This window comes from Protopterus annectens, chromosome 2.part0, assembly GCF_019279795.1.
Source record: "Protopterus annectens isolate FY-2018-M chromosome 2.part0, PAN1.0, whole genome shotgun sequence".
Lineage (NCBI taxonomy): Eukaryota > Metazoa > Chordata > Ceratodontiformes > Protopteridae > Protopterus > Protopterus annectens.
This window is the reverse complement of record NC_056728.1, coordinates 1,321,214,628-1,321,237,579: the sequence shown is the minus strand read 5'-3', so window position 1 is coordinate 1,321,237,579 and position 22,952 is coordinate 1,321,214,628. Positions and strand designations below refer to the sequence as shown.

At 40.7% G+C, this 22,952-nt stretch overlaps 1 protein-coding gene across 3 annotated transcripts in view; it reads right to left on the bottom strand.

Moving 5' to 3' along the window:
* SLC30A9 (solute carrier family 30 member 9) overlaps positions 1 to 22,952 on the bottom strand; it is a 1,654,027-nt gene that overhangs the window by 504,948 nt on the left and 1,126,127 nt on the right. For all 3 annotated transcript variants that reach the window (XM_044061511.1, XM_044061513.1, XM_044061512.1), the window contains 2 exons: positions 7,382 to 7,517; positions 7,256 to 7,295 (listed from right to left, as the gene is read on the bottom strand). In XM_044061511.1, the coding sequence (XP_043917446.1) occupies positions 7,256 to 7,295; positions 7,382 to 7,517 (176 nt within the window). The remainder of the gene's footprint in view (positions 1 to 7,255; positions 7,296 to 7,381; positions 7,518 to 22,952) is intronic.

Below are 22,952 nucleotides of genomic sequence, written 5' to 3'. Positions count from 1 at the left end.
GGTAGCCTGGGGGAGACCCAGACAGATGGCACACCTAAAGCCAGGACTGGTGATGTGGCTAATTCAGGGAGGGAGCTACCCTGTAGCAGTGAGACTAAAGGTGAGCCACAGCTGCTGGTGGGTACTGATGTTCCTTTGGACAGAGTGACTGCAAGGGCAAAGGTGAATACTAGTACCCAGGCTGACAGTGAGGCACCGCTGTCAGAGGATACCAGACTTCCTGTGGAAGGTGAGCTGGGAAGAGTTACAAAGGGAGAGTTGAGACAGGCTCAGCTCTCAGACCCTACAGTAAGAGGCTTGAGGGAGGTAGCTAGGTAGGTACTGGATTCTTAAGGAAAAGGGGAGTCTGTATACTCAAACAAAGGGTTACTGTAGAGAGACTGGACCGCTGAGGGAGAGCTAGAAGGTGAGATAATACAGCCGTTGGTAATGCCCAGAGCCTACTGTCTGGCACTTCTAGCCATAGCTGATAACATTCCTATTGCAGGTTATATGGGCATAAAGTGTACCAAGAGACATATTATGCAGAACGTTTAATGGCCTGGGATTGCCAGGGATGCAACACCCTATTGCAGGACCTGAGAGCAGTGCCAAAAAATAGGCAAGGCAAGAGACGAGGTCAAAGCTGCTTTGATGCCTTTGCCCGTGACTGAGGAGCCGTTTCAGATGGTAGCTCTGGATACTGTGGGGCCTCTGAGTATCCCATGTTCCACATGGAAGAAGTATATCCTAGTGGTAGTAGATTATGCAGATACCTGGAGGTGGTGACTCTGTCCTCCACTGAGGCAGAGAAGGTGACAAATGCTTTGCTAGAGATTTTCAGCAGGGTAGGTTTTTCAAGAGAAATACTGACCGAAAGAGGAGCCAATTTCATATCAGACCTGCTGGCATGTCTGTGGGAGTACTGTGGGGAGAAGCACCTAAAGACCACTCCCCCATCACCCTCAGACTAATGGTCTTGCCGAGAGTGTGTCAACCCTCCACTCAATCAGTAATCAAGGAGTCTCAATCCTCACCACTGGCACCAGCGGCAGATGTATACTAAGAGGTTAATAGGTACACACACAATATTTCCAGATGCTGCTCTCTGCATCAGGTGCAATTTCCCTTAAGAGCACACAGAGGCCACAGTCAATCCAGGGTTGGTTTCTCACTCTTCCTTCAGATCCCCAATATGACTTCCAACACTGGCACAGCTATAGAGATGAGATCTTAGCTGAGTGACCAAGCCAAGACCCCCTCCCCAGCACCCTCTCTGTCCAACCAGTGCTTTGTGCACCTGCCCAAGTAGCTGACACATACACTTTGAGGTTTGATTTACACACACACACACACACACACACACACACACACACACACACACACACACACACACATACCTGGGAAAGGCCGTCACAGGTTTACTAGCTATGCCCCCTTCTGCCCAGACTATAAGGTAGTTATTACTGCCACCAATCACTCCTTATCAGCTATTTTAAGGCTCTTAGAAAGGGTGTCCAATCTTACTGTGTAATATTAATATTAACACAAATGCTAGTTTGACCAACAGCAAGGCTATTATGAGTGGCCCACACAGTGTCACCAAATAAATATGCAAGTACTCTCAAGACTTTAACATCTCTACACAGATCACCAACAATGAAAGGTTTAAATATATTTAATAATAAATTATAAAAGAACAAGACAATACTAAATATATATTCTCAGTGACATCAGAGTTCAATAAATATATATTCTCAGCGACATCAGAATTCAAAACCACAGAAAATATTTAAAACAACATTGCAGGACAGTCTTAAATAAATAAAGAAAAATATCTAAACTAATTTTTACTATATTCCTGACTGTATCCAAGAGAATTACTATAACCTAAGAACTTACTAATAGAGCAAGGCAGATGTGGTGAATGGATCTTCTAGTTGCTGTCAGGTCCAAGACAGAATGCAGAATGCTCTGTCACAATAAAAAAACTTCTCAAATTAATATCTAAAATATTACTGCTGGGACAGCTTGCAGAATGACATCATTTCTCATCATCTGACTGCTAGTTCCCAGGCCAAAACCACTAATGAAAGTGTCAGTATTTAGTTTCTGCCTGTAAAAATATACAAACAAGGATTTATCCTCAGATCTCTGGCAGATGCTGGAAGTCATAAAACAATTGCATTTTTTCATGCCTTCAAGCCTAGTAATAACTTCATCCTAAAGACAATACAGAACGTTTCCTAATATAGAGATTGTGTCTCTTGCTGCATTGAAAACTGAAAGATGCCATCTTTTATGGCCTAACCATAAAATAATTTAATTTCAGTTGTTTTTTTCTAAAATTTACTAGACTGTGGTTAACCTCCTATATCCTAGTTTCCACTGTTAAAATATATACATTTAAACAGTTACAACAGTGCATGCACATTTCTGTTCCCCTCCAGTAGGGCATACTGTGGTTATATTTCAAATAGCACCTTGCAAATACGTCTTCAACACACACGTCTGTACAAGCAGTTTGATATACACATGGCATACAGTTCTAATGCATTTCTAACACAAGCATCTTTATAAATCATTTCAATATTCACTAAAGGCATATAATTACTTACAAAATTCCAGCTAGCTGGGTTGGCATAACCCCCTTTTGTCACAAAGGGGTTAAATTCTACACTAAAAACCATACTACTGGCATGTGCAGACCAGTTTAAGAGAGAGTGGGACAAATATTTGCCACATCTGCTGTTTGCTTACAGAGAGGTGTCCCAGGAATCCCACAAGATTTTCACCCTTTGAGTTGCTATATGGGAATAGGGTGAGGGAACCTCTAGATATGATTCGTGTTGAGTAGAAAAGTGAGTGTGAATCCTCCTGGAAGTCTGTTGCAGCATATGTCCTAAACCTCAGAAAGAGGCTTAGGAAACTCCCGGGCTTGGCTCATGAGAACCTGGCAGGAGCCCAACAGCACAAAAATGTCTGTTACGACAGGAATGCTTGAGTCAGAGAGTATGCTATGGGGACAGCAGGTAATGGTGCTCATTCCTGTCAGACACAATAAGCTGCAGGCAGCTTGGGAGGGACCCTTCAAGGTGGTAAGGAAGACTAGTGATGTTAACTACATGGCAGAACTGCTAGGCAGGGGCACAAATTGTACCATAATAAAATGATGAAGCCTTACCATGATACAGAGGCCCTCGTGCTAAGTATTTGCAGTGGGTGGCAGGAGAAATCTGAGGGGTATCTTGTGACTGATCTCCTCAGTGAGGCTTGGACTGACACCTCAGTGAAAGGGGTAGGAATGTCCCAGCAGTTATCCCCTACCCAGGTTCGAGAAATCCGAGTAGTGTTATAGGAGTCTGGAGACATGTTCACTGGGAAACCAGGGTGCACTCATCTGATGTAGGACCATGTGGATACATGACCGCAAACACCTATAAAGCAGGACCCTTACAGTGTGCCTGAGCGATTCAGACAAAGTCTGAGGGAGGAGATACAGGAGATGTTGAAAGTGGGATTAATCCAGGAGTCCAGCAGTCCCTGGGACTCTCCAGTGGTGCTGGTACTAAAGCAGGACGGCAGCACCAGGTTTTGTGTGGACTACAGGAAACTAAATAGCCCCATAGAGTCAGATGCTTACCCCATGCCTAGAACAGATGAAGCCTTAGAGCAGCTTACTTGGGACATCAAGTGGGGAGTGGTAAGATCAGGCCAGAACCTACCAAAGTGGAAGCCATTCAGGCATGGCCTGCCCCTGTTACCAAAAAGAAGGTGAGGGCATTCTTAGGGACAGAGGGGTACTTATAGAAAGTTTGTCCCCAATTATAGTACCATAGCTGCTTCACTCAGAGACCTGACAAGGAAAAACAGGCCAGATAAGGAAGTGTGTGATTTATACAAGATGTTTGTGTTACAAATGTATTAGAACTGTATGTCATTTGTATATCAAACTGATTTGTACAGATGCTTGCAATGAAAATATATTTGTGAGGGTTTGCTAAAAATATAAAATGGTAAAATCCTACTGAAATGAAAAGAAATGTACATGTATTACTGTAACTGAATTAAATGTATATGTTTAACAGAGGATACTGGGAGAGGAATGGTTAACCAGCTAGATTGCTTTAAGAAAAATAAGGGAAATGCAAATGAGCTGTTAAACCATTAAAACGTCATCCCACAGTGCTGAAAAGGACCGGAGATGCTAGGGAGAAAAAAAAGCCTTTGTTCATTAACCCAGTGAAAAGAGGGCTCATTTGGCCTCGCCATATAAACATTTAGATATATTGTAGCTAATTCTTTAAAAAATTGTCTGGGAAGCTTTAAAAAGGAACACTGAAGGAACCCAGAGAGCCAGTGACTATTCTCCACAGCCCTCTTGGAAGTTGTATCTAGAGATACAATACAAAGAGAAAGAAAACAGTCAGGAGTAAGCTAGAAGCCTTGACCACTAGAGACCCTTAACTGACCACAAGCCCTTATTAAGTAATAGTAAGTAACTTATTATTTATCTATCAAATATTTTAGAATCAATCAGGAATATAGTGATTTTTTTTATTAATATTCTTTGCATCATGTTCTTTGCGCAAATAGCATCCTTGTTGATGCTAATATTTTTTTCTGTTGAAACTCTGTATTAAACTTTTTTCATATATTATTTTTTCTTATTTTATTTTTTTTTTATTATTAATATTTAAGAAAGGTGACACTGTGGAGATCTAATTTATCTATGTGGTGATTTTATTTTGTTTTATTTGGTAGGATAGTAGTAATATCCAGAAGACCTAGCTACATTGTTCAAATACTATAAATGTAAATGACTAGCAATTGCAATATATAACCATATACCTGGGCAAATTTGTTGAAATTAATTAGTGGCAGCAGTGCATGGCCCTTATACTAAGCTGGTGTCTGGTGTAGTGGGTAAAATCTGGTAGCCTGTGCCAGTGTGTGTGTGGTGTGTGTGTGTGTGTGTGTGTGTGTGAAAATTAAATCTTAATGAGTGTGTGTGTGTGTGTGTGTGTGTGTGTGTGTGTGTGTGTGTGTGTGTGTGTGTATGTGTCAGCTACTTGTGGCAGGGACATGAAGCACTAGGTTCATAGACAGGGTGCTGGAGGACTTGGCATGGACACCCAGCTGAGGACCTAATCCACAGCTGTACCAGTGGGGAGTCTTTACTGGGGACCTGGAGGGAGAAAGATATAGAGGTGTCCAGACCCCGGGATGAGTGTGTTCCCTGTGTGCTTTTAAGGAAAATTGTACTTGATGCAGTGAGGTCTGCATCTGGAAATACTGAGTGTATCCATTTGTATTCCAAGTGCAAGTCCCTCTCCATTGTCAGTGGTAAGGATTCAGGATCCTTGACTATTGGCCCAGCATGGGTATGTCACATATTGGTTTTCTCATATACTGGTAGCAGTGGTGGGCATCACAGGGGTATTATATTAAATAATAGATCTGATGAGATAAAAGTAAAGTGGAATTAAGACTTCTTTGAATCTAGAGGTGATGCCTTTGTATATCAGATGAGTCAGTTAGAAGGCTTTCCAAACTACTGCAGAGATATGATGGTACAAAAAAAAAAAAAAAACAAGGAAATATCAGCAACAGTGCCTAGAACCCCTTAAGGCAGTGTCTGATTGGAGGGGTGTGTCACCTGTACTGTACTGAAAAATGTTTTGTGTACCAAAATTAACTACACTATATTTTCTCATAATTATTTTGAGACCACTTTCTCTGCACCAGTTATTAACATGGTCTAACGTATGCTGGAGCAATTGCTCATCAGTGAAAGTTCAAACAACACCACCCAATTTACAAGTGTCTGCAAACTTAAATAACCATAGGCCAGCAATGTTGGTCTGAATGACTGAGAAGTATGCCAAATAAGAGAAAGTCTAAAGCTGAGTTCCATGAAACACCACTGGCAACTTTTTTGCTTTCATAAGTAGCACCTTCAAATCTAACCAGATGGGTTCAGTCAGAAAACCAGCTAGTAATCTGGTTATTTTATATTCTGATTTACAAGTTTATCAATAATTCTTGCATGTTGAATAGTGCCAAAGACCTTGACTCTGGCTGATGAAATCTGACAACGAATGAAAACTATGAGCAGTTGTAGAATCCCCCAGGATGCTAGCATCCTACGTAAAGGACTAACACAGACAAATGACTGGTGCCAAAGCCACAGCTTAAAACTCAATGCCAAGAAATGCATAACAGTACCCTTTTGGAAGTCAGCCACCCTAGGAAATTACCTCATTGATAACTTACTCCTAAGAGTAGAACCATTATTCAGGAATTTGGGTCGATATGTAGACAGTAACCTGGCTTTCAACCAACATGAGACTAAGACAGTAAGGAAATTATTCTATGTTGCTCAACTTATAAGCAAGGCCATGGCATTAGGTCCAACAAAGTCATTGTTGCATGTATTCAGCCCTGATCAGGACCATTACTGACTAGGCACATGCAATAAATGGAACGTCCGTAGAGATTCCTCACAAAAAGAATACAGGGTATAAAGCATGTCCTCTGCAGATCATTTCAAAGTCCTGCCTCTATAATCTGTTTCCTACAGACTGTTTACATGTGATTTATGCCTGGTATACAAGACATCCTTGGGTCCCACTCTGAGACATCTTGCATATCCACACAAGGAACAGCACCAGAATTATTCGATCTAGGGATTTAAACGTTGCTTGAGACATAAACAGGGCACAGGGAGACAGATATGTGTCTCAGAGAATTTCCCTTTTCTAGAACATGTTTCCTACCCATGTAAAGCAGACCTCTTCCCTAGCCCTGATTCAAGAGAAACCTGGATCAGTGGATGGGAAACTGGAAATAAACCCCAGGTCTAGTACCTATGGCTCTAATGGACACAGGCAGCCTGTAAATCTTACACTTACTTACATAAACCCTTTAAAATAACACCCAAGACACACAAGCTTGTGGAATACATTTCAAATGCATGGCTAGGCTTATAAAGGCCACAGTGGTCTTTAGCCTAGTGTACAATACACCTGTGACCCTACAATTTTCTTATAGTGGAAATACAGGCATGCTTGCAATAGGTAAATTAAAATACAAATAAAAAAGGAATATTAGATTAATGCACTTTCTGCAACATTTATTAAAAATTTTAGCACAAAAAAGAAAGAAAAACTGTATCATTTAGACTTAGCTAAATTCTACACCATAACTAGGCAGACAGTTCTTTAATAAGGAACAAAAGGGAAACATTCTAGAGGACGAAAAACAAACTACATACCTCCTTCAGACACCAGTGATCCTGCTAAAATGCAATATGCCTACAAAAATGCATAAAAGACCAAGTCAGTTCTGGCATAATCTAAACTGTTCAAGACCTTATTAGATATTTTAATACTGTAGTTACCCAAAGAAGCGACTCAATTGGTTGAGGATGAATCAAACCACTAATTCCATGATACCAAGAAAGTCCAGCACCCATCATAAAAATACCAACCCCACTGACCAGGGAGGCAATGTAGCGCATATTTGAAAAGCCATACCTGTAAAATAAAAACAGCACAGAAAGGAAAGTTTTAGTCAAAAACACAATAAACATAGGAAGAGCACCAGAAAATAATATTGGCTGCAATGGTACTTCTTAAAACTAATATAGTACTAAATAATACAGAAATGGTCCTTATATTTTGAAACAAGGGGGGGCAAACTTCTTCTCCTCTTGGCTTTTCCCAGTTAGGGGTCACCACAGCGGAACTCCGATCCGCTAATGATTGTTAGTAGATTTGTTACGGGTGCCGAGGTGCCAGATCGACGCCCAACCTTCAATGAAGGCACGCCCATTCTATGCATGTCTTTCGAATGCCACTCGACCGCGGGGAGGACATGCAGACTCCACAGAGAAGGCGCTCCAACAGAGAGTCGAATGGGAGAACCTCTTGCTGTGAAGCAACAGCGCTAACGCTGCACCACCGTGACTTGCAATATTATCCAAACTGTTTGACAGAAATACTTAAAATATTTCTTCTGATATTACAATGAATGCTTTTAAAGCCAGTAGATGTGGGAGTGAAAAGAAACATTTTTAGCGACCTAAATACTTAAGAGTTATTGTATTTGCCCCACTGAAGATAGACTGAACATCCGAAGGATAGCTGTCCACAACAGGAAGTGTGTTTAACACCCCCTGGTAAAAAGACTAAGGATTTAGACTTTTTTGCTATAAAATCACCTTTATTTATCTTACAGACATAAGTCATAACTGTGTGCAATATCGTCTGGGTTAAATTCAGGCAATGTGAAATCAAAAAATTTAAATGATCCATTTATATTATTTGTACAAATCATCAGTCACTATAGGTTCATAGGTAAATACCAGGCAGTCTACAGACTATTACAACCTAGCCAATAACTAGACAGTGACAAAAGGTGAGAATCAAACCCTATATCATGGATCTGTCTTATAAACATCATAACCATTTAACCATTGTGCCAATCTCCAGGTGTGTGTGTGTGTGTGTGTGTATATCTATATATATATATATATATATATATATATATATATATACATACATATATATATATATATATGACACACACACACACATATATATAGGTCTACTTCAGAATGTCGACCATTCAGAATACAGACTTTTATATGGCCGACACCATATGCTCGACATTCCGAAAGACCGACATCCTTAAACAGCACCATTTACCTACCTGTAAACACACTAAAACTGTGTTATGCGGGGGGGGCAAGCTCCCCCACACCCCCTGCTACTTAAATATTCTCACTCCGAGAGTGCACTACAATGCAGGAAAGGGGAATCTCCCAGTCCCGCACTGTAGCGAGATCTCTGGTATCATTTGTTGGCCTTTCAAACGTTCGCACATATGGTGGGCTCATATATATATATATATATATATATATATATATATATATATATATATATACATAAAACATGCAGCAATATGCAGATATACAGGGACTTCTAAGATGGCTGCACATTGAGTAACAGCTTAATTCTAGCTTTCCTAGTGTAAAAACAGAAACTCAGCAAAGAAGGCCAGTTGACGTTTGTGTTTCTGGGTAAATTTCAGTAACTGGCTAGGAAATACATTGCCTGAATGCCAAGAAAAAAGAAATACAAAGGACCTGAAGGAAAATCAGCTACAAAATGTGTTGAAAAACACCATCTGGGAAAAGTACTGCAGCTGTTCAGCAAAAAGCAGTGCAAGCTCCAGACATGACTTCCAGTAACCTAGTGGAAAGCATAAGATAACTGCACACAGACCTGATTAAACAAACTTAACACTGAGCAAGTATATCAACTCAAACAACAAAAGGCTGTAAAAATGGAATATGCTTTACACAGATATTCAGATGAGGTGATACAACTGCAAACGTCAGTGGTCAAAATGAAGAAAACGCTGGTTGAATACTGCTCAAGAAAAGACGATTAAAAAAAAATAACAGAATTAAAGGACAGAGCACATATGGAAAACCTGAGATTTTCAGCTGTACTGGAGAAGCTGGAAGGAACAGACTGTATTAATTTTATGAAAGCACAAATAAACAACTGGACTGGTATTCCACAACAGTTAACTGAAAGGGTACATCATGTGTACAGTCCAAACCTGGCTATGAGAAAGCAATATAGACCTTTAATAGTAAAGATGCAAACCTACCAACAGAAGGAGTTGATTCTGGCAAAACTGTAGTAGAAAGACAAAGTACTAAAAGTGGGAGAGAGCAGAGTGTTTGTGGGAATGATTACTCATTGTACACCAGGCAGGAGGAGTAAATTTATTCCACAATTCAGGGAATGTCGAGAAGCAGGTGTGAGATTCAAACTGCTGTACCCAGCTATCTTCAAAATATTTTCTCTGGAGAGACAAAATCATTTTTTGATGAAGTACATGCTAAGGAGGAAACACAAAAGTTTGTCCCACAAAAAGTGAGCTGTGAAACAGCAGGAGCTCCTGCTTCTTGCTCCTCTGGTAATAAAGAACACAGAGACACTGTCCCAGTGAAGCCTTTTCCGATGTTTCAATGGAAAATGCTGGACAGAAGGAAGAGAACAAATGAGATGATTAGACAAACTGACAGTATGTTGGAAATAAAGCAGAGATAGGATTTGGGAGATGGAGATGAACAGGAATAAAACCAGTAACTTGGAAAGTGACAAGTGTGGGATTACAAAGCAATCATATTCGTGAAGTATCACAGAATAAGAAAATCTGGAAATATTGGACTTTTATGGACTCTGTTGGACTTGTGGGGGACTATAAAGAATACGCCCTACTTTATGTCATTAATGCTCGGAAAAATATGGTAGGTGAAGAAAAAGGAGAAAGTTAACGAAGTAAAACAAACTTTTTTCTTAATAGTACTATTTTTATAGTGTATGATTTTCAATGCATGTTTTCTCAGTTGTTTTTAAGTGTAATGGGAATACTATTGTAAACAGGTGTGTGACGCCTGTGCACTGGCCCAGCAATCAAGGAGCCCCAATCCTCTCCACTAACACCAGTGAGGGGTGTCCATATAGGGAAAGAATAATAAATACACACACAGTAAAGTACAATTTCCCTTAAGAGCACACAGAGATCACAGTTAGTCTGGGGCTGGTTTCTCCCTTTCTTTCCAGGTCCCCAAATAAGACTCCCCACTGGCACAGCTATAGGATCTAGATCTCAGCCTAGTGGGCAAGCTAAAACATCCAGCACCCTCTCTGTCCAACCAGTGCTTCGTGTCCCTGCCCATGTAGCTGACACACACACACACACACACACACACACACACACACACACACACACTTTGAGATAAGAGTTATATACAACCACACAGACACTCCTGGGGAAGGCTGGCACAGGTTCTCCAGCTGTGCCCCTTTTACCTAGACTATACGGTAGTACTACTTGCCACCACCCACTAATATTTATCCGCTACCAAAAGGCCCTTATGAAAGGGTGTCCAATTCTACTGTGCAATATTATTATCAAAATGGTATGTGCAACTGAACAAAGGCTTATTTGGAGTGGCTTGGCCAGTATCACTATATCCATTCAATATACTCTACAGCTTAAATTATATCTACACAAAACAGCCACAGTTGAAAGGTTTAAAAATATTTAATAATAAATAATAAAAACACAAGACAATACTTCTTACTACACAGTGCTAGTCAAAAGTTCAGAGATCACAGGAAATTGCTTAAAATAATACAGTAGAATAGTTCTGACATCAATACAGAAAAAAACTAACCTAATCTTCCTATTTCCTAATTATATGTAAGAGAAAACACAGTTCTAAAATAAACTTACATATAGAACAAGACAGTGCTGGTGATGTTGGATGTTCTCAAGACAAATGCTCAATGCTCTGAGTCTCTCTGTCCTTAAATTGATAACAGTACCACTGATTCATTTCAGATTACATCATTTCTTTCTGGTTCCCAGGCTAACAGAAACTCAGAGGTCAATAGCCCCTTTGATCTTGCAGCTGGTCAGGAAGCCACAGCAATAAAAGAAATTATACATGTAAATTCTAGCCATTAACTCTGGGCCTCAAAAGCAATGTCAATACTTGAAGATTTATACAGTTTTGTCTGTTAGTATTAAGTTAATAGACTATATAGAGGGATATTTTGTGTGTGTGTGTGTGTGTGTGTGTGTGTGTGTTTTTGAGGGCTTTCAATAAAACAAAATGTTTTGTAAGATGTGACATAAGCTCAAATGGGTTTGACAAGAAACAACTGTATAAATGTTCAACCTGCCAAACAGTGTATGCATACAACACAAAAGCTGGAACTGGACATTTAACAAAACAGGTGTTGCACATAAAAGGTGGGAATAATAACGTTTGATACAATGATGATTTCTGTAATGTCTTTAAATGTCAGTGGTCTCGCACATAAATACAAAAAAGAAAGTAGTGAACTATATTAAAAAATGTGCAGTTCAAACATCTATGCTGCAGGAGACACACCTGGAAAGAAATGAAAATGTGAATTTGTTAAAGAAAGGTTTTCAGGATGGTTATTCAATGGAGTACCTGGGACAAAGGAAAAGAGAAGCACTCGTATTAATTGCAAGAGGAGCTCCAATAGTGACAGAAGAGGATAAAAAAAGATAATAATGGTAGATTTGTAGCACTAAGGGGCTACTGGCAAGGGAAGAAGATTACATTGGGATGTAAATAAATTCCACCTAAAACTGCTATAATGGAGCTTAAGAAAATTCTGGGAGAAATACTCAGCTTTCAGCAAGGAAAATGACTTACAGGTGGGGACTGGAATTTGATTTGCAGCAGTGTGAAGATGTGTCTGGGGGCCCAGAAAGGAAAGTATAACAAAGGAGGGTAGACTTTTGATTGAAGGAATTTATAGAAATATTTGGCATGGAAAATGTGAATTCAGTAATAGGAGTTTGGAGTGAACTTGCATATTATTCCCCAAGGTACAAAAACTGGGCTAGGCCAGACAGAATTTACATTTCTTAGGAATGTGTGCATTTAACTGAAGGTCTTGATACGCACCCGATAACAATTTCAGATCATATACTAATAATAACTAAAATAAAAACACAGGGTAATAAAATAAAAATGAGACACTGGCGCTCTCCCACCTATCAGTTGAAAAGAGAGGAATTTAAGGAATTAGTAGTAGAAACTATTCAGGCGCTATCAGAGAAGATAGAAATGTATCTGAAAATATAGCTAGGGATTGGGATTAAATTAAAGTGGAGTTCAAAAACTGGGTGGAAATAAACAAAAGGGAGATATGATTAAGAAGTAACAAGAATTATTTAGAGGAACTGACTAATGCTAAAGTATTGCAGAATACAGGGAATCTCACAAAACAAGAAAAGGAGCAACTGCAGAATGCTAAACAGAAAATAAGGGATTACACCTCAATAATATGCATGAGTTTAGAAAGAGTGCTGGTAAGCAATTGTTTTCTGATAATAACTCTAGAGCAGAAAATCTTTTAGCACAATGACTCAGGAAACAGAAAGTAGAAAGGATGTGGCCAAGCTTAGGGAGCCTATAGCAAGGTGAAGGTAACAAGATATCCTGTACAGTCATTAGAACTATTTTGGACATTCTATGAATGTCTGTATAAATCAAAGAAATATGGAAATCAAGAAAAGTTACAAATGGAAAGGTTTATGAAAGAATTAAATATGACAAGGTTAGAGGTTGATGTGGCTCAATTACTAACAGTTAGGATGGGAGGAGATGAGATAAAAATGGTGATGTATAACCAACCTACGGGAAAGTCCCCAGGAATAGATGATATTCTTACGGATATTTGAAGGCTAGGAGGGAAAAACTAATAAAGATCTACAAGTTTTATTGTTTATCAGTATTTTAAGAGGAGGAGAAGTACCAACATCCTGGAAAAAAGTGGTGGTAGCTGTAATACCTACAGAGGGTAAAGATCAATCAGATACAGACTCATAGAGGGCCAGTTCAATACAAAACCATGATTATGGAGTGTTTATGTCTATAATGGCTAAAAAAATAGGCAAAGGTGATGCCAAAACTGACAGATATGGATCAATGTGGTTTTGAGGAGGGGAGGCTAACATTTGACACCATTAGCAGAACACTGATGACACACAGGGAAGCAGAATGTAAGAAAATACCATTGTTGTTGGTGAGTCTTAATGCAGAAAAAGCATTTGGCAGAGTAAGCCTTGACTTTATGAGCAGGGCAATAGAAGCATTTGCATTTCCTGATAAAATTATAAGGTTGATTAAAGGGTTTCATGAGGAAAATTAAAGTGTGTGAGTAATATCTGCTTGAGCAAAGGAACCAGGCACGGGTGTCCTCTATCCCCATTGTTATTTGCATTTTATTTAGAACCACTGGATGAAAAAAAAAGGGACTCAAAAATCCAAGGATATAATTGGTATGGTAGTCAAGAAATAGCAATTAACAAATAGATGAAGGATTTTGTTTGGGAGGAGAAGACCACAAGTGTCAAGTGGGATAATTTGAGACTTCCAATAGAACACGGTGGACTGGGATTACCCGATTTGAATGGGTTTTTCAGAGCTACAATGTTAATGCTCCTATACACAGTACAAGCAGAAACCTATAATTCAAAGTGGAAAGTAACGATTCTGAAATGGAGGGGACGCTCAAGAAACAAGCAGAGACTGGGATTTTGGATGCAGATCTTTAAGGAGAATAACAATAATCATAAAGAATATTACATTCATAAAATAGTGGAAAGCATTCTAAGAACTAAGCCAACATGGGAATGGAGAAAGGAGATTCTGATGACAGGGGTGGCTCAATAAGGGATACAGACAAGAGGCATGAGGGGGCGGGAATTTATTGGAGAAAACTGGCAAAGGAAAGTACAGTTGTGTACACTTACCATAAATGTAGATGATCGAGTGTATTCACTGTTGCAGACATCACATTTGGGTTATCTGCCTGCAGGTAGTCCTCAGCCAGCCTGAATACCAGAGTCTTGGGATTTCTGCGTCAGATGCTGTCGCTTCTTCCATGACGTCAGGTTGTCAGGGGTATAAAACATGCAGCCGATGCCATTACATCAGTTTTTCTTGCCCCAGATGTCAGCTGCCCCCAAAATAGGAAGCAATTATATGGCGTGGAACACCCCCAGCAAAAAGCAAATACACATAGTACAAGATATGCCAAACCAAAAAGGACAGGTGAAAGCAAAGACAATCAGGGGGCTGGAGGGAGGGTAACCAGGACTGCAACAGTGAATACACTCAAAATCTATATTTATGGTAAGTGTATACAACTGTACTATGTTCTTCATGTTTCACTGTTGCAGTCATCACATTTGGGTTGATTCCCAAAGCTAAGGAAGGGTGGAGGTAGATTAAGAAGCATTAGGACTGCTAATCAGGCCTTGACTGCAGTGGCAAATCCAGCTCTGGATTTAGAAAAGATAGGCAAGTGGTAATGCTTGGTGAAGGTATGTACAGAGCTCCATGTAGCAGCTTCTAGGATGTCCCTAGTAGGGACCCCTCTGAGAAATGCCGCAGAGGTAGATGCAGCCCTGGTGGAATGGGATCTTATCCCCTGTGGGGTAGGTTTTCCATGGTGCTTGTAGCAGAAAAGAATGCAATGGGCTATCCATTTGGAAATGGTTTGCTTTGAAATGGCCTTCCCCTCTGCCCCTGCAGCACAGCTAACTAGCAGCTGCTCAGATTTTCTGGTAGGCTTAGTCTTGTCCAAACAGAATCTAAGTTGTCTGTGCATGCCCAGAGAGTGCAGTACTCGTTCCACTTTGTTTTGTGGATTAGGGAAAAAAGTAGGCAAATAAATGGACTGAGTTAGGGCCACAGAAGACACCACCTTGGTCATAAAGGAAGGATTAGTCCTGAGTGAAACCCTGTCCGCGTGGAAGATAATGAAGGGTTCCACTGCCATGAGGGCCTGTAATTTAGACACTCTTCTTGCTGAAGTGATGGCTAGAAGGAAGGCTGTTTTCCAAGAAAGGAATTTCAACTCAACTGTAGCCGCTGGTTCAAAGGGGGGAAGAGTGAGCTTTTCCAATACAAAGTTAAGGTCCCAGGCTGGAGTGGGAGCTCCCCTGGGGGGGGTATCAAAGTTTTGGCCCCTCTAAGGAATTGCTTTAGCAAGGGGTGAGAGAAAAGGGGTGGCTTTGTATTATAATGTGTTGAAATGGCAGAGGCATGAATTTTAATTGACGACAAGGATAGGCTCCTGTACCGCACTTCTGTTAAGTGCTGTGGAATCTGAGGTAAGCTGGGCACCGTTGTGCCCGTCCCCTGAGCCAGGCTCCAGGAACAGTATCTTTTCCACTTTTCAGCATAGGATTTTCCAGTACTAGGCCTCCTTGCCTCCAGAATGACATCCAGTACCTGTTTTCTGAGGGATGCTAAGGGAGAGCTCAAGGAATTAGCCAGGCTGCGAGGTTCAGGGTTTGAGGCTGAGGGTGCAGAATCTGGCCCGCCTGCTGGGACAGCAGGGAAGGGGTCTGAGGCAGGTGCCATGGTTGTAACAGTGCCATACTACACAAGAGGGGGTGCCAGTGCTGGCATGGCCAGTCTGGTGCAATCAGTACTGTCCTTGGCTTGTCCTGTTTGATCTTTAGTAGAACCTTCGAGAGGAGAGGAAGAGGGGGAAAGGCATAAACTGAGAGGCTTTTCCAGGTAAAGGACAGGACATCCACTTTCCAAGCTTGGCTGTGGGGAGTTCTTGTTCAGAATTTGTTCAACTGGTAGTTCTGAGAGGAGGCAAACAGGTCTATCTCTGGAGTCCCCCATTTGTTCCTCAAGAGGTTGAATATTTTGGCTTCTAGTTTCCATTTGTGTGGGTCAATGATATTTCTGCTCAAGTCATCTGCCAGTGAATTTAGTATGCCTGGCAGGAACTGAGCTTGCAGGTGTACTTGGTAGCTCAAGGCTGTGTTCCACAGAGCCATGGCTAGTCTGGAGAAGGGGTAAGAGTGGGTTCCCCCTTGCTTGTTTATTTACCACATAACTGTGGTGTTGTCTGTCTTTACCAATAGTTGTCCTGGAAGAATATGGTCTTTGAAGGCTGTCAGAGCATTCTGTACAGCTAACATTTTTTTTTTTTGATCGATATGCAGGTGCATCTGTCTCGAGTTCCATTTGCCCTGAATGCACTGCCCTGCCATGTGAGCCCCCTATGCATAGTCTGATGCGTCTGTTAGGGCTTGGGCGGCAGGGGGTAGAGTGAAAGGGAGTCCCTTGTTGTGGTAGCTGACCTCTGTCCACCAAAGGAACTCTGTCTTGATACAAGGAATGATTGAAATCATTGTTTCCAGGTCCTGAGAATGTTGACACCATAGGCTTTTTAGATACCATTGGAGTTTCCTCATATGCAGTCTTGCATATAGAATTAGTAAAATGCAAGAGGTCATGAACCCCAGGGCTTGCAGTATTTTCCTTGCAGACAGCTGGGGTTTTGGGCCAATAGTTTGAAGTAGGTTGTCAAGTAAACTTGTTTCTCTGGAGTGAGGAATGCCACCTGGGAAGGTGTGTTCAAGCTTGCTCCCAGGAATACAATCTGTTGGCAGGGTACCAGGTGAGATTTCTTTTTGTTGATGGTGTACCCCAGTGAGGTTAGAAGTTTCTTTACAAATGCCAGGTGTTGTAATAGCAAGTCTTGGCTTTCTGCTAGAATCAGACAATCGTCCAAATATGAGTAAATTTGAATATTTCTCTGCCTGCAAATGCAATGGCTGGAGCTAGGCACTTTGTGAATACCCTGGGCACAGTAGATAAGCCAAAGGGAAGTGCAAAGAACTGATAGTGCATGGAGCCTGCCCTGAAGTGTAGGTATTTTCTGCAAGAGTCCCTTATTAGGATGTGCAGGTAAGCTTCAAGTCTAGGGTTGCCAGTCAGGCATCCTTGGCAAGCATGGGAAGAAGCTGTTGCAGAGTTAGCATTCTGAATTTTGGAACTAACAGAAAGGTGTTAAGAATAGAGAGGTCCAGGATAGGGCACCAGGAGTTGTCTTTTCTGGGTAACAAAAAAAGTCTTGAATAAAAGCCTTATCCCCTTTGTTCTGCTGGGACAGGCTGAATAGCCCTGATATTGAGGAGAGAGAGAACCTGCTGTTGGGCCTCCACCCATTGATTTGGGGGTAGATCTGGCCAACCATTTGGGGTTGGTAGTGTGTGGAAGTGGAATCTGTATCCTTTGGAAACTGTTCAAAACCCATTTGTCCTGGGTAATGAGTTCCCAGTTTTTTGCATGCAGGGTGAGCTTTCCTCCTAAGGGAGCAGGTAGTAGAGCAGGGCTTGGAAGGGTTAAGGTTAAGTCATTGTGCCATTTTTCTGTAGGAGGGGTGGCTTACTACTCCCTGCTTTGGAAGTGGGAGCCCCCCACTGCTTAGGTTTGTGCGAAGCCTGAGACTGTAGTCTAGGTGGTCTGCTGTTCCTGGGTTTGGACTGAAAATACCTAGAAGGGACTGAAAAGAACCAGTTCTTAGAAAGACAATGCCTACTGAATCTGGGAGGCTGTACTTGTAGGAAATCTTTAACAATTTGCATAGATTTAGCTTTTTCCTCCATCCTTTTGATGACTTCTTCTGCTTTGTTGCCAAAAAAGGCGGCCTTGGTTTAAGGGAGCATCCAGTAATTTAACTTTTAAATGATCTGGCAAGTTTTGTTCCTTAAGCCAAGCATGCCTTCTAAGTACAGACCCAGTGACAGCAGCCCTGCAAGATGCTTCTAAAGCGTCAAAACCACATTGCAAAGTATGTTTACCAACTTGTTTTGCAGAATGCATTACATCCTGTAATTCTTTGTGTTCAGTACAGTCAGGAATCAACATTATTTTCTGTTTAAGTAGCCCCATAACATGCTGCTGGTACTTTAACATATGAAACTGGCAATTTAAAGCCCTAATGGCCAAAGTAACAGAAGTGTATACCTTCTTACCCCATCTGTCCAAGGCTCTAGAATCTCTATCAGAAGGGATAGGATTTTTGGCAGCAGTAGCCTTAATGCCTTTTGGTCCTTATGAAATGGTCTCCAGATCCGCAGAGGGATTCTTGAAGAGGAACTTATGAGAGTCAGGTACTCTGTTAATACCTGTCATGTTTTCTGGGAGCTGGAGTAAGTGTCTGGGGAAAGGCTAGATACCAAGAAAGCATAATCTACAATGTCCAGAACAGGAGGGATAGCTAAAGGTCTGTGTTGAGGAAGGAGTAATAATTCCCTAAGCCTCTTTTTGGAGTCAGAGTAATCCTGGCTTTCCCAGTGAAAATGCTCCCTAAGAGTGTGCAAGGTTTCACCGAAAGAAAAATCTTCTGGAGGGGAAGCAGAGGGAATGGAATCCTCTGCATCAGAATCCTCATAAGTAGATAAGGGCAAATCCTGGTAATCAGAAGGAGCAGAAAAATCAGATTCCTGATCAGAAGAATCAGAAAGAAACTTGGTTCTAGGTCTCTTAGAGGGGGAAGGCTGGCTTCCCCTAATCAAGGTAATGAGGTCTTCAGCCATTCTAAGCATTTGTTTTTTAGGGATATGGGCCTGCGGTTTGGTCATCGGTTATCTAGGCATGGTGTGAGTTTTACACCTGGATGAAAATGATGGCGTCGGTTTAATATGAATGTCTGTAGGCCTGAATACACCCTCAGAAGTTGGTGCCTGCACAGCAGCTCCAGATCTATCCAAGGTAGAGACATCCACAGGTTCCATAGTCGAAGAAGCATACTGCGGCATACTGGACTCAGAATGTGTCTCAGTAGGGGCCTGCGAATCGGAAGTAGCGAGTACCAGGGGCTGCAAAAGCGCCTCACTGAGTACCGGCGAACTGACGACTGGCTTAACGAAAGCGTCGTCGGCAGTTTTGGACCTATGAGGTCTGTCTCTGTCTTTATCCTTACATTTTTTCGGAAGATCGGTAGTCGGATGGCTTAATGAAGCAATTTCAGAGTACACAGAATGAGTACGAAAATAATTAGCTACAAAAATAGCCCGATGGATAGTTCGGGCACTGAATAAGGCATAAAACAGACAACGAGGGACGTCGTGGTCTGGGCATAAGCAGGGGATGCAGTAAGAATGAAAACCTCTATGACGTATTTGCTTTCAACAGGTAAGACAATTGCTAACTTTTACAGACATCGGTTATAGCAAGAAAAAGGATCCTCAATGGGGTACTTAGCTTTTTTGAAGACTTCGGGTCTGAAACTCGAAAATGAAAATTTCAGGAGTCGGCCGACCGGCACTTGCGAACTGCTTCTGCTTCGGGCACCGCACGGCAAGAAAGACTGATGTAATGGCGCCGGCTGCATGTTTTATACCCCCTGACGATCTGATGTCATAGAAGAAGCGACAGCATCCAATGCAGAAATCCCAAGACTCTGGTATTTAGGCCGGCTGAGGGCTACCTGCAGGCAGATAACCCCAATGTGATGACTGTAACAGTGAAACATGAAGAACATCCAAGTATTGGGAGCAAATAATTGGAGAGGGAAAGATAACAGACTGGGAAGACACCAAAAATTTATTTGGACTGCAAGTTAGAGATTGCCTTCTCTAACAAAGACTGATATCAGAGCATTGGTAAGCAGAAAGAAATAGGGGGTCCTAAACCAAAGACCAGTACTGGTACAGCTTTTAGTAGAATCTAGACTAGAGGTTGCAGTTAAAAAAAGGAATAACTAGTACAGCATGTAAAATATTGCATGATTACTATAAGAATCAATCAAAGGAGGTTAAGAAAGGATTGGGAAGAGACTGGATAAGCAATACACAACGAAACAATGGGGAGATATATGCACGTCTACCAAATATATAACAAAATCTAGAAGATTCAGAATTTTTGCTTGGAAATGCTTACATAGATATTTTTATACTCCAAGGAGACTCCAGAGAATTTTTCCTTAGGTAGACAGCAAATGCTGGAGCTGTGATGGGGAAGAAGGAGGTAGTTGGCAACATATTTTCTGGGAGTGTAATGAGTTGACAGACTTTAAAGATTACCTACAGACTACTTACTCTGTTGGAGATACTGGGTGAGCAACTTGGTATAACTAAGGCAATGATTTTTCTGAGCTATGATACATAATCAGAACTGCCTAGACATTGCAAGGCCTTGCTGAGTCTAATTATGGTGGCTGCCAAAAAAGCAGTTACTAGAATATAGAAATCAAAGTCTAAACCAACTGTACTAGAAGTATTGACTATAGTAATGGAGACAAAACAACTGGAAATAGGATCTTTAAAAAATGGTACGAGTAAATTACATAGGAAAAATGAGAATTGTAGGAACAATACATACGGGTAAGGAATAAGGTTTAAAAGAAGGCAGGACTTAAATGAGCTATGTAATGTTTGACTGACAATGGGTGGGTAAATTATAAGTGATGTATAATGTTTGCAGCTAGGATTATGTCAATATGGTTTGCGATGTAAAATGCTTGCATTTGGGATTATGTCAATATTGTTTGTTTTCATTTATGTAAATGTATGACTACCTATGTCATACGTGATAATTTAATAAAGGTGCTTCTTGTTTAAAGGAATGCAAACATTCAATGCTGTTGTTACTTCAGGCCTAAATATCCTTTGTATAAAAAAGAGATTTTCATTCTTTTAAACAGCTGTGGTATGAAAACTAACATTTAAATTACTTAGTTTCCACTGAAATTCAAGATGAAGCTGATATTTTGCATTTAGTGCTGGAAGCACAAGCTAAATGCAGTTTACAGGTGACAGTCTCAGTAAACTTCTATGAAATTTCTGAGAACATGTCAAACTGTTTTGGAGATGTATTCATTTACATATGGGGCAAAAAAATCACTAATTATATACCACTCAATATAATTATACAGCAAATGGATTAAAAATGCAACAATATGCCACGTCAGCTACAGTTTACATGGAAAATGAGACATCTGAACAAACAAGTGGCAGTAAACCAGACTTTACTCCTTAGTCTGTGCTGCACTAGGTAAGATTAAATATGGATTAATATAAGAAGTTATGATACCTTGCTACGAAAAAAATAGATCCTAGTAAATCTAATATATCCAAGTCAATACATGCCCTTCTATTAGTGCCTATTTAAATATTCTCCAAGAGATGTAAAAAAGACAAAATGAGTCACCATAACTAAATAGGAAATTCTAAGGAACGGCGAACCTCACAAATCTATAAAATCTCTCCACATAATAAGAAACACTGCTCCACAATTTTTGTACAGTAACTGCTTTCTCACCTCACCTTCATGGAATTGGACTCATACCCTCTTATACTAAAACCAGGTAAAGGCTCCTCACACCTAAATCCTCACTTGAACCAGGGGTTACAACTACAAAAAATACACTAAAAAGATAATGTTAAAAAACTTTGTTTACTTAAAGAAAGTTATTTTGCAATGGAATACCAACTGAAGCATCCAATATAAAGACGAAAGGGAGTGAGAATAATGCAGCCAATCAGAGGGTCTTTTCACATACTGTCTGATATAGTGCATAGTTACACAGATACTACATCTTTTATTTTGTGACCTCTGTTGACAGTGGAATACTTAGGTGGAATTCCAGTGTCCCAGAATCAGCACCAGTGTGGGAGTTACGTATCCACATTACAGGACAAAGACAAGATACATTGAAGGACAGCCCTTGCAAAAGACAAACATGTTTTATTCCTCGAATGAAGCTACACTATACAGCATGATCAGATGGCCATAGCACAGGCCTCCCTCATATATGCATATTTGAAATTATGAACGAAATGAAGACATCCATCACAGAGAATCTCCTGCCATCACAATGGTCAAGGAGCTATTCAGTTTCTCATGACAAAATATGACGCAGCTGGCAATCCATTTGGAAAGAATATTTCTGGCAACAGCAAAACTTTCTTTGCCCAAAACAAAGGACACAAATCACCAGTCTGGGCTCAAGAGCACTAAAATGGCAGAACCAACACTGATGATGCATATGCAGGGTCTGTTCTCCCCTAGATTCAGAACCCCAACAGAAAAAATGGAAGAGGAATAGAATGGTACAACAACAGTTTTAGGTCTGCAGAACCAATCAGACTGAAGGGAGTAACAAAGACATGTTGGTCATAATGTTTAGGTCCTAGGATGGAGACTGGTTCTTCAACAGAAATCAGAGATAAAGTATCCCCCTTCAAGAACTGTTCACCAGTCTGCAGTGTGGACCAGAAAGGACAAAAAGATGAACCCTGTACACAGGACCTTGATGGTAGTCCAAAGAAAGGATTCCTGACAGTCTAACAGTCTAACTCTGCTCTAAGAGCTCATTGGGGAGGTATGACTAAAAAGGAACAAAAGCAACATCCATGCTTTAAGTGGAGGTGCAGTCATCATAAAACAGTACAAAAACCTCAAAACTTTGGACTGGAATCATCTTCAACGAGATCAGTATATGAAGGATGTGGCTTTGGTTTTTCTTCATTAACTGCTGTGACTCATGTTGTCTTTCAGATCGCTTCTTAGGTCTTTTCAA